The sequence below is a fragment of the Myotis brandtii genome, unplaced genomic scaffold (assembly GCF_000412655.1).
Source record: "Myotis brandtii unplaced genomic scaffold, ASM41265v1 scaffold122, whole genome shotgun sequence".
Taxonomy (NCBI): Eukaryota; Metazoa; Chordata; class Mammalia; order Chiroptera; family Vespertilionidae; genus Myotis; species Myotis brandtii.
The window spans coordinates 1,348,675-1,360,998 of record NW_005354255.1 but is presented as its reverse complement, the minus strand read 5'-3'; the positions used below and the strand labels follow the sequence as shown (position 1 = coordinate 1,360,998).

Below are 12,324 nucleotides of genomic sequence, written 5' to 3'. Positions count from 1 at the left end.
AGGGGCTGCACCTAGGGATTGGGCGTGCCCTCTGCCACCCGGGAGCAGGCCTAAGCCAGCAGGCCGTTATCTCCCGAGGGGTCCCAGACTGCGAGAGGGCACAGGCCGGGCTGAGGGACCCCCCCCTTCCCCCCCCAAGTGCACAAATTTTTGTGCACCGGGCCTCTAGTCTATATATATAAAAGCCTAAGTGACCTTTACGACTAAATAACTGGAACAACCAGTCGACCAGTCGATATGACGCTCCCTCCTGGCCGCCTGCCGCTTGGCGCACTGCTACATCTCCCCTGAGGGGTCCCGGATTGTGAGAGGGCCCAGGCCATGCTGAGAGGAATGCCCCCCCCCCCGTGCACGAAGCCATGTACCGGGCCTCTAGGTATGAATAAAGCTGCCTGGAATGCTGTGTGTGAGTTCAGAGCAGCCCCCCTCTTTGTGGTTGGGGGTACATTGGGTGCTGTGGACCAGTCCACATGGACAGAATGAGGTCCGATCTTTGGTGTCTTGCACATTTTTGTCCGAGGATAGGGCTTTTCTCTAAGGGGGACAGCTGTTGAAGGTTTTGAGCTGGAAGGATGTGTGTGACAGATCTCCCAGGGGGAGCATGATTGGGCAGGATGAGTTGGAGGCCAGGAGGATGGAACTGACCAGGACCCTGGGGGAGTCTGCAGTAGACTGGGTGAGTGGCATGAGACTTCTCTGGGCAGGTGGACATTGGGTCAGGTATGTGGGGGATACTGGGGCCAGAGATTCTCTCACAAGTGACATGTGCTGACAAGATGTGGCAGTGGCTGGTTGGACAGGAGACAGGGCAGCTCAAAATGAAGGCCGCAGCCAGAGCATCTGAAACAGGTTACTTTGGCTGGCACTGTGTGGCCCAGAGTCTGTCCCTCCCTCCCCCCGGGCATATCAGTGGCTGAGCACCTCTCAGGCCAGCTGGGCCTGGCCGGTTCCAGGGCAGAGGGCCCTGCTGGCTCCTGCCCCCATGCCACTGCTCCTGGCTTTGAGGCTTACACTCAGAGCTGGCACTGGCGTCTCCTCACTCAGTCTCTGTTGGCTCAGATCACTGGTGATATGCAACACATGTTGCCCTCTTCAGCGGACCTTCCATCTCTGCAGCTGCCACTTCCACACCGTCCTTTTTCTGTTTTTACTTGAAAAGTGATGGCCACACTGACCATTCCACATCCTAGGTCACATTACCCTTGGGGTATCTCTTGCTTTTCCTCCCAGTTTTACTGAGACACAGTTCATATGTAACATGTAAGTTTAAGGTGTACAACATGATGATTTGAAGGAGGTATGTATTGTGAAACGATTGCCACAATTAGGTGAGTGAACAGCTCCAGTACCTCATGTACTTGTGCTTTTTGTGTGCTTTTGCCTCTTCTGGAGGTGATCACGGCTGCTGTCTCTGCAGCATGGGGGAGCTTGCAGACTGGATGACCACGGGATTTGGATGACCTTGGCCACACATCTCATCCAGGACCCCTGATGTCTCCAGGGGCTGGCAGCTTCTCGCCAGTCGTGAGGTGGCATTCAGGGCCCCTCCACAGACACGCCCCTCGCATCTCCCCTCCTCTCCTGGGGCCCAAGCAGTGTCACATGCTGATTGACATGGACTGCATGTGTGTATGTATGTGTGTGTATGACTGACACACACACACACACACACACACACACACACACACACACCCAGTGTGCCTGTACTACCTCTGGAGAGCTCTCTATGGGGGCTCTCGTTGTCATTTTTGCCTCCATTTTTAAAAAGCCAGTGTGAGGCCAGTTCCTTTCTCATATGAGCAGTGATCTGGTTTTCAGACTCTTCACTTATCCTCATGTGAAAGCCGAGGCTACTGTTCCTTCTGTAGTTGAGGTGTTGGCAGCATGAGGGGCCTTGTGGACTAAGTGTGGGACCTGCCCAGCTCGGCTTCAGGCTGACCTGTGGGGCTGCATCTGGGTGTTTGGCTTTAATTCTTGCACCTATTTGACTGTTTCCAGTGAGAGAGCCTTTCAGACAGACCAGCAAGGCAGTTACCTTTGTGTAATAGCATTTTGTCAAGAATGGGACTAATCCCATCCCTACAATACACTGGGTGGTAACTAGGGGCATCTGTGGTTGTCACGACTGGGGGTGCTCCTGGCATTGAGTGGGTGGGGGCCAGGGATGCTGCTTAACACCCTACAGTGCCCAGGATGAGCTTCCCCTCACAGAGAATGACCTGTCAATAATACCAAGAGGGGACCCTGGCCAAGAGGAAAATGTATTAGAAATCACATTCCTAACACACCACTTGCCCCTCCCTGCAGTGTGTGGTGAGGGAGGGGCAGTGAGGATCCATCTGGGACATGGGGTCACATGCACAGACCCACACCCCCTCCTGCCTCTGGAACTCAGGTGGGTTTGGGGCAAGTGAGCTTTTGGCCTCTTGTACATTTTGTGGCCTAGGTGATTGAGGTAGGATGGTAGGGGATGGTATGGGGGTCATTACTACTTGATGACAGAACCAAAGTCATATTTATTCCATAAAGGTCCTGAGGTGGTTGATAAAAGTACCAGAGCCCTAGCTGGTTTGGCTCAGTGGATAGAGCGTCGGCCTGTGGACTGAAGGGTCCCAGGTTCGATTCCGGTCAAGGGCACATGCCCGGGTTGTGGGCTCGGTACCAGTAGGGGGCATGCAGGAGGCAGTCGATCAATGATTCTCATCATTGATGTTTCTCTCCTTCTTCCTTCCTCTCTGAAATCAATAAAAATCTATTTTTTTAAAAAAGTACTAGAAAGGCAGCTATAGCCAAGGTCCCTGCTTTGTGATGTGTCTCACTTGTGACTCAGGTCTCCCTGAGTGAGCTCAAGCGCCTGTGGTCAGTTACTCGGATGCTGATTAAAGACCTCCTGGCTGCTGGGCAGTGATTACTGGGGGGCCCAGGGAATCGTCTCTTCTCCAGGAGCTCCCTGTCACAGAGGCCGGTGACAGACTCCTGCAGAGAGACTCCCCACACAGGCAGTGGTAACGGTTCCCTGTGTCCAGAGAGGGGAACTGCTGCCTGGGGCTCAGGGTTTTCTGGGCACAGGCCCCGTCACAGGTGGCTGTGAGCAGATGGCACCATGGACAGAGGCATAACTCTGGCAAACACCTGGAGCTGGGTAGACGCAGGTCAACTCACAGAGAGTGCTGAAGATGAGCCTAGTTCATTGATGGTGAACCTTTTGAGCTTGGCGTGTCAGCATTTGAAAAACCCTAACTTAACTCTGGTGCCGTGTCACATGTAGAAATTTTTTGATATTTGCAACCATAGTAAAACAAAGATTTATATTTTTGATATTTATTTTATATATTTAAATGCCATTTAACAAAGAAAAATCAACCAAAAAAATGAGTTTGCATGTCACCTCTGACACGCGTGTCATAGGTTCGCCATCACTGGCCTAGAGGGATGGGTTTGGCAAGTTTGGGATATTCTGAGTCCCCAAAAGGGGGTTCAGGGGTTCAGTCTGTGAAAGGGAACCTGTGTTGTGTTATTGAGGGCCTGAGACAGTGCATTCGTAGAATTTAGAAGTTCTCTCTTGCTGTATACTAAAATCACCCCTGGCCTAGCTGGTTTGGCTCAGTGGATAGAGTGTCAGCCTGCGGACTGAAGGGTCCCGGGTTCTATTCCAGTCAAGGCATAGGGCAGGGTTGCAGGCTTGATCCCCAGTGGAGGGCATGCAGGAGGCAGCTGATCAATGATTCTCTCTCATCATTGATGTTTCTGTCTCTCTCTCCCTCTCCCTTCTTTTCTGAAATCAATAAAAAATATATTAAAATAAATAAAATCACCCCAAAACTTAGTAGCTGAAAACCACAAACACTTGTTATCTCTGAAGATTCTGAGGGTTCTAGCTGAGAGTCTCTCATGAGTAAAGCGATCAGCAGGGGCTGGAGGAATTCCTTCCAGGGTGGCTTCCTCGTGTGGGTGTTGGTGGGAGGCCACTGCAGTTGCTGTCCCTGTGTGTGTGTATGTGGGGGTGCACGAAAGTGGGCTGACCAGGGCCGTGAGAGGCTGGAGCAGGAAGAGGGACCAGGGGCTGCACTGGTGCTGGAGTGGGGCTGGAGGGATGGGAGGCACAGAGGACTCCTGGTTGAATGGCATGTATTGAGACCAGGGCCTCATCTTGAGGCTGAGGTAAGGACACAGCCACCTGAGTGGCCCCTTCTTGATGGTTTTCCTGACTTTATGATTCGTCGAGGCAGCAGAGCCTCAGTGTGCCCCTCTCTGAGGTTGGGGGTCAGAGCACTCACCCTAGAAAAGCCCAGGAAGATGGTTGTATCCCCTCATGCTGATTGAGGAAGAAATGAGACACAAAGGGGTTCGGTGATGCGCCCATCAGCATGGTTTCCGGAATAGAGATAAGAGTGGATGTGGTGGTGGGAAGGCAGAGAGGTGACACCCAGGCCTCTGGGTGGACATGGGACACAGTGCTGTGGTCACCTGGGGTAGAGCCTTCAGGATGGCTTGATATTGGTTGGGTTACAAGTTTGGAGCTAATCAGAAAGGAGCTTCTTGAGGTGAGGATCCTGAGTCCTGCGACTCGATTTGGTCCTCACCGCTGTGGCCTTAGATGCAGATACCAAACTCCTGCTCTCAAGGAGAGTGTTCTGGAAGGACTCATTAAAGACGAGTGGTGGGAGGTCGACAGACATTGTCAGATTAGACAGGGACCCAGGGTGGGCTTGGGAAAGGGCTGCGTGAACTCCAAGGGAGAGGTCACTCAGCCTGACTCGGTAAGGAGGTGGCAGCCTCTGGTGGACAGACACGTAACTTCTATGGGCCTCCGAACCCTCATATGCAGCCTGTTAAACTGGCGCTCTGCTGACTGGTGCCCAGTGAGGTGGCCACTCACCTGTCACTGTGACCTGGCAGGACACTTGGGAGGATGGGCCTGCCTGCTGTGTGCCTGGGGGCTAAACACCCTGCATATGTCATGCTTCCCTTTTCCGTACCTCAGTTTCCTCTTGTGGGAGGATGACCAAGGCACATCTCAGGGATGTGCTTCAAAGAGTGGCCGCCTGTTGGTCAAGTGTGTCCCATGTCTCCTCTGAAGATCGGTGAGCCACTTGGAGCCAGAAGCATGTGTCCCAGAGACTCTGCTACTGGTGTGCTGAGGGAGGGAACACAGGGACATGGCGAGTGTGCGAGCTGTTAGCATGTGGGTCTTGATCCCTGTTCTGTCTCACTGGGCTATGTTGCACGTTACAGGCACAGGTGAGAGTGGGAAGAGCACATTCATTAAGCAGATGCGCATCATCCACGGGGCTGGCTACTCGGAGGAGGATAAACGGGGCTTCACTAAGCTGGTCTACCAGAACATCTTCACTGCCATGCAGGCCATGATCCGGGCCATGGAGACTCTGAAGATCCTGTACAAGTACGAGCAAAACAAGGTGAGGCCATAGCCTGTGGGGAGGTGCCACCTGGGCAGCACATGGGCTGAAGGGGATGTGGGGCCACAGCTGAGCCCACACATACTGGAGGAGCCCCAAGTTCTCCTGTCAGGCAGCTGTACCTGCCCCCACTCTAATGGACTGGGGAGCCAGCGACAGGTTCGCCGCCCTGGCGTGAGCTGTGCGAGCTCCTGGGTTCTAGTCCCTCAGAGGACGCCTTGTCCTACCAGGCGCTTTACACACCACATTTGGCCGTCTTGGTGAACCATGGAGGGGGCACTACCCTCTTGTGTTTTTTTTGTTTGTTTGTTGTGTGTGTGTGTGTGTGTGTGTTTTGTTTTGTTTTAGTAACAGCTCTGTTGAGATGGAATTCACATACCACAAAAGTCACCCATTTAAAGTGTGCAACTCGTTTTTAACATTTGCAGAGAATCATGTACCCTTACCTTTATTTAATTCCAAAACATTTGCATCTTCCCAAAAAGATGCCCTGGCCGGTGGCTCAGTTGGTTGGTACGTCGTCCTGTACACCAAAAGGTTGTGGGTTCAATCCTCAGTCAGCGCACATACCTAGGTTGTGGGTTCAATCCCTAGTCAAAGCGCGTACGAGAGGCAGCCAGTAGATGTTTCTCTCTCACCTCAGTGTTTCTCACTCTCCCTCTCTCTCTAAAATGAATAAACATATCCTTGGGTCAGGATTTTAAAAAGAAAGATACTCTGTCCCCATTAGCAGTCACTCTCCATGTCCCTCCCCAGCCTCTGGCGACCATGAACCCACTTCCCATCTCTGTGGATGTGCCTGTTCTGGGCATTTCACATAAATGGAATCACACAGTGAGGCCTTTTGTGTCTGACTTATCTCTCTGAGCATTGTTTTCAAGGTTCATCCACATTGTAGTGAGTGTCAGTGCTTTCTCCTTTTCATGGCAGAATAATAATCCAGTGCATGGATGGGCCACATCCGCCCTTTGATGGACATTTGGTGGTTCTCACTTTTTGGTGCTGTGACATCTGTGAACAAGTTTTATTCGCACACCTTTTCTCATCTCTCCTGGGCCTGTACTTGGTGACACCTGCTCTCCCCAGTGGCTGCCCTGCCAGCTGTGCGCCCATGGCTCTCACTGGTGGCCTCTTCGCCTTTGCTTTCATAGATCTGTTTGCGGAGACTTCTCACATGCCCAGAAGTTCTCCTTGGGCTAATGCATGGCATGGAGTCCATATCTGTCAAAATATGGCTTAAATGAATTAATTTACTTTTAGGCTTAAGAATGCCAGTCAGCCAGATTTCTAATATGTCTCTGATAGGTGTGTTCTTACCTTTACCCCAATTCACAGGTTTTTAGGGACCCCTACCAACCCCACCATCCTGGCTGTGGGGCCACACGTGGGGTCAGCATGAGCCTCTGGCCCATTGGGTCTCGGTTTGTAGGATCTCTTCCAGCTAAGGCCCAGTTCAGAGTCCAGTTCACACTTGGACCATAGATGACCATCAGCATCTAGGACAGAACTGGGCAAACTGCAGCCTGTTTCTATAAATACAGCTTGATTGGCACATGCCTCCCCCGCCTGCAAAAGCCCCCTCCTACATAAGGGGACATGGCCCGGCAGGCCCTGCTCCAAAGTGCCCCAGTCTTGGGTTTGCTTTGAGACCTGGCACTGAGGGATACTCGCAGCCGGTCATCCTTGTTGTTTCTCCCTCGTGTTTACACAAAACTAGAGTTTATGGTTCTGACTCTGGTTGGCTGGTGCGGAGTGTGGCCACATCCTGGGACGAGGGATGCACCCCTTGTGTCCAGGCCGTTGGCAAGCCCATGGCCTTTCCTCCTCCTGCCCTCACAGGCCAATGCGCTCCTGATCCGGGAAGTGGACGTGGAAAAGGTGACGACATTTGAGCACCGGTACGTCAACGCCATCAAGACCCTGTGGAATGACCCTGGCATCCAGGAGTGCTATGACCGGAGGCGGGAGTACCAGCTCTCCGACTCCGCCAAATAGTGAGTGAGGCGCTGCCCGCCTGCCCCGCCAGAGAATGATCTGAAGGTCACGTGGGTCCTAGTCAGGGTCCTGGGAAAGAGAAAGGACCTTAGGGGAAACTGAAGCAACCTGGAAAAAGGGTGGACTCAGTTAATGACACTGAATATTGACTGGTTAGTTGTGACAAATGCACTAAATTAATTGAAGATGTTCGTGGTAGGGACGGTGGGTGTGTGCTGGGAATTTCTGTTGTGTCTCTACAACTTTCCTGTGGCTCTGAAATGACCCTAAAATAGTAAATTCATTTCTGAAAAGTCCCCGTCCAGCCGGGCAGCCTCTCTTGGAAACCCTGGCGCTAGTTCTCTAGAGCGGCATCCTGGGCAGCTCTGTTAGAGTCCCTCCCAAGTCTTTCCCTGATCAGCATCATTATGTCCCATGAGACCCAGAGAATGACCTGCCCCTTCCTGTCCAGGTTGGGGGTGGGGAGGCCTTGTTCCATCTTTTCCCGAGTATTCCTGGCTGTTTCAGGTGAGACCCCTGCAGGCCCCTCCTGGTTGCTTGGGATGTCCCCTCCCCTTGCAGCCAGGCCTGAGCAGCCCTATCCCTGCTCTGTTGCAGCTACCTGACCGATGTGGACCGCATTGCCACCTCGGGCTACCTGCCCACCCAGCAGGACGTGCTGCGGGTCCGTGTGCCCACCACCGGCATCATCGAGTACCCTTTTGACCTGGAGAACATCATCTTCAGGTGCCTGTGCCCTGGTTTCCTGGGAGTGGTGGCCTTCTGGGGAAGCCTGGGGCTCTGCAGGCTGCTGTGAGGGCTGTTCGTTCCCAGACCCAGAGCCCCTGTTGTGGGGGCAGCAAAGATCCTGGTCTTTGCCCTCAGGGAGCTTCTGATCCAGGATGGGAGATAAGATTTATGAATAAGTAACTATCTCCAGTTTCAGAGTGAGCCAGGCCCCAGTGACTGTTGCGGCTGGCCAGAGGTGGCCTCGGGGAGACGGCCTGTTGGTGGGGCCTTTGCAGTGGAGTGTGTGTGAGAGAGGGTGCTGACTTGTGCAGGAGTGGGTGGGTGGTCTGGAGTTCCTACCAGAGCAGGGGTGCTGTGGAGCAATTGAGGGTTCCTGCAGGCCCCTTGTCCAGCTGTGCCCTCATCCAGCTACACTGTTGTCTGGTTGTGTGATCAAGAAGGCAGGCCAGGGGCCTTGGCACCAAGCTTATGGTCTGGCACTGATCGGAGCTCAGGTGTCATCGAAAGATGGCCTAATTGGCCTGATGTGTGAGATGGGCCTGGCCCCAAAGGGCGGACCTCGTGTTGAGACCTGGCCCCCGGGGGCCCTGGTTTTAGCCCAGCTGCACTGGGGAGGCTCATGCCCCAGAAAGGCTGTGACCCCAAACACTTTGTCCCTGATGGCATTCCCCAGACTGGCTGCAGCTGCCATCATGTGCCTGGCATCCGAACCAGGGCTCTTGGCCTGTCACCACCCTCCTGCTCTTCATAGTCACCCTGGCATGTCCGCCGTCCACCTGTGCTTGTTGGAGTCTCCTCTGTGAAATCCCCACCAGGTGGATTTGCCTCTGCTAGCCATGGTGGCAGCCTGCGTCTCAGCCCGTCCCTGGGGCCATTTCTGTCTGAGCCCTGCCTTCCACACAGCAGTGTGTGTCTGTAGGAGGCGGCAGCTGTAGGAACACCTTTCTTCTCCAGTTCAGGTTGGGGGCTTGGGAGCTGCTTTCCCTTATGGCCTTTGTCTTCCTTTTTAAAAATAGAGTCTTTTCCTATTATAAAAACATAGGGACCCTGGCCAGTGTGGCTCCGTTGTTTGGGCATTGTCTGTGCACCAAAAAGTTGCTGGTTCAGTCAGGGCACATGCCTGGGTTGTGGGCTCAATCCCTGGTAGTGGGCGTGCAGAAGGCAGGTGATCGATGTTTCACTCTCCCTTCCTCTCTCTCTAAATATCAATTGTAAGAAATCTTTAAAAACCTGGGGAGTTCATCCCTGGCTGGTATGCTCAGTGGGTAAAGTGTTGGCTCGTGCACTGGAGGGTTATGGGTTCAGTTCCCGGTCAAGAGCATGTACCTGAGTTGCAGGTTCCATCTTCGACCCCAGTTGGGGCTTGTGCAGGAGGCAACCCATCAATGTCTCTCTCTCACTGATGTATCTCTTTCTCTCTTTCCCTCTTTCCCTCTCTTCCTCCCTTCCACTCTTTCTAAAAATCAATGGAAGCCGTAGCCAGTTTGGCTCAGTGGATAGAGCCTCGGCCCATGGACTGAAGGGTCCTTGGTTCAGTTTCGGTCAAGGGCACGTACCTTGGTTGCAGGCTCAATCCCTGGCCCTGGTCAGGGTTCATGTGGGAGGCAACCAGTCGATGTGTCTCTCTCACATCGATGTTTCTCTCCCTCCCTTCCACTCTCTTTAAAAATCAATAGAAAAATAGCCTTGGGTGAGGATTAACAAAAAAGAAATAAATATCAATGGAAAGAAATATCCTCGGGTGAGAATTAACAACAGATAAAAGAAATCCCCTGTAACTAACCCTGTCTCTCAGACAGCATCCCTAGTCCCGCCCCCCTCCCCCTTTTTGTTTCTGGACCTCTTGTGTTTTACCTGCTTCTCATGCTGGATAGTGAACTTTGCAGCCTGCTGTGTTCACCCAGTAACAGGACACACAGCTTCGCTCTCTGTGGCTGTCCCTTTGTCCCCTCACAGTTACTGACGCGTGTTCGTCAACAGAGGCCGCAACCAGGGCTAGTGTTTTATAGACAATGCTGCGTCACGACCAATGAGGGGAGGGTGTTTCCAGATGCGGGATGTGGGGCCCAAGGGTGGGCCCACATGCAGGTCCCACTGGGTTCGCACCTCACATCCACACACAGTGCCTGTCCACTGGGCACTTTATTTTTTTAATATGTTTTTATTGATTTCAGAGAAGGAGAGAGAGAGAGAAACATCCATGATGAGAGAGAATCATTGATCAGCTGCCTCCTGCACGGCTCTTACTGGGGATCGGGCCCACAACCTGGGCATGTGTCCTTGACTGGAATCGAACCTGAGACCCTTCAGTCCAGTCTGCAGGCCGACGCTCTATCCGCTGAGCCAAACTGGCTAGGGCTCCACTAGGCACTTTAGACCAAGGGCTCCTGTTAGGGCAGAAATCAGATGTGAGGCCTGTTCCCACAGATCTGGGGGGGCTCTGATGGCTCCTGCAGATATGGGAGACTGCTGGTTCCCATAGGTATGGGGGCGCTCCTGGTTCCCACAGATAGGACAGGTCCTCGTGGCTATAACATGTATTGGGGGTACTCTTAGGGCTCTAATGGGTTTTAGGGGGCTGTTGGGATCTAACAGGTATTGAGAGGCCCTGTGGCTCTAATGGATATTGGGGGCTCTTCTGCCTCTGATATGTATTGGGAGACCCTCAAGGCTCTAATGGGTATTGGGGCACTCATGACTAACTGATATTGGTGTACTCTTGGGGCTTTAATGGGTATTGGAGTGTCTGTGACTCTAGCAGACAGAGCCATGCTGGTGGGGAGGGGCTTGCTGGGGGAAGTAGTGCTATTTGCAGAGCCCAGCACTGAGCCCCTGTGGCACGCCTGTCCCCCGCAGGATGGTGGATGTGGGAGGACAAAGGTCCGAGAGGAGGAAGTGGATTCACTGCTTTGAGAATGTGACATCCATCATGTTCCTCGTGGCCCTTAGTGAATACGACCAAGTCCTGGTGGAGTCGGACAACGAGGTGAGACGCCCTGCCCAGCGCTTGGACTGCCAAGGGGAGGGAGGCCCTGGGTAGCAGTGAGGGGCTCCCCTACTCACCAGCCCCTGGCCCTTCTGAGGGCTCTGGATGAGGGCAGCTCCCAGGGCCTCGTTGATCCCGGAGCCTTCCCTCTACAGAACCGCATGGAGGAGAGCAAAGCCCTGTTCCGGACCATCATCACCTACCCCTGGTTCCAGAACTCCTCAGTCATCCTCTTCCTCAATAAGAAGGACCTGCTGGAGGACAAGATCCTATACTCCCACCTGGTGGACTACTTCCCCGAGTTTGATGGTGAGTCCGGGGGATCCTTGCCTCTCTGTGCCTCATCCTCCCTGCATGGCCCGCGCAGAACCAGGAGATGTTCCAGAGCCCCCGAACCTGACCGGATCTATCGGGGAGGCGAGCTAGGTGTCTCCAGCACAACCCTTAACCTCTTTGGGCCTTGGTGCCTTCATCTGACACGAGGAAGGTGGTTCCCTCAGGCCTGAGCATGGTTCGTGAGGCCAGAGCTTCCCGTGGCCCTGCACTATATTCTCATTGCTTCCTACAGGACCCTCCCAAGCAGAAAGGCCTTGTCCCCAGGGAGAGCATCATCTGTGGGAGGAGGCACCTTGCAGTCAGTACACAGCAATAGGAGGGACACGCTGGAATGTTCAGCTCTGTCCGCCACTCAGTGGCCTGTCCCTGATTGCCCACGCAGAGTGAGAAGTTCATGTGGGCTCAGTGGCCCGGCCATAAGGAGGAGCGTGGTGCTGGGAATAAAGAGTGACCCGGGACAGCCGTCCCAACCCCTCCCTGGATCAGCTGAGCTCCTAATGGAGGGCAGACAACTCCTGTGTGAACCATCCCAGCTTTCGGCACCCCCACTCTGTTGTGTGTGAGCTGTAGCTGTCTGCCCCAGGGCGCTCAGCCACTCCCTCCCTCTAAGGCAGGTGGTGGTGCCCATGCTGGGTGCCCATGCTTGTTAGGAGAGCAGGGATCATGGATGGGACATCTCCCTAAGCGCTACTGCCTGTGAAACACAGTGTGCAGCCTTTGAGTTGGGGGTGACAGGCTTGGCCTGACCGGTCATGGGTGGGGCCTTGTGATCTGGGCCATTGGCTCCTGCCCTAAAAACCTGAGTGAGGCTTGGCGGGGATTAGGGTGCTAGGCTCTGAGCTCAGTCCTCTGGGCCTC

The 12,324-nt window shown here is 53.7% G+C and overlaps 1 protein-coding gene and 1 long non-coding RNA gene across 2 annotated transcripts in view; one reads left to right on the top strand and one right to left on the bottom strand.

The window, feature by feature from the left end:
• Positions 1 to 2,842: 2,842 nt before the first annotated feature.
• On the bottom strand, positions 2,843 to 5,311 carry LOC106724835. Its single transcript, XR_001360665.1, has 3 exons — positions 5,234 to 5,311; positions 4,613 to 4,619; positions 2,843 to 2,854 (listed from the first exon to the last, which is right to left on the bottom strand). It is a non-coding gene; the product is annotated as an uncharacterized LOC106724835 (long non-coding RNA).
• GNA11 (guanine nucleotide binding protein (G protein), alpha 11 (Gq class)) overlaps positions 5,235 to 12,324 on the top strand; it is a 10,473-nt gene continuing 3,383 nt past the window's right edge. The window contains exons 1-5 of the mRNA XM_005858814.2: positions 5,235 to 5,420; positions 7,260 to 7,414; positions 8,013 to 8,141; positions 11,001 to 11,130; positions 11,286 to 11,439. Of these exons, the coding sequence (XP_005858876.1) occupies positions 5,274 to 5,420; positions 7,260 to 7,414; positions 8,013 to 8,141; positions 11,001 to 11,130; positions 11,286 to 11,439 (715 nt within the window). The 5' untranslated portion in view covers positions 5,235 to 5,273. The remainder of the gene's footprint in view (positions 5,421 to 7,259; positions 7,415 to 8,012; positions 8,142 to 11,000; positions 11,131 to 11,285; positions 11,440 to 12,324) is intronic.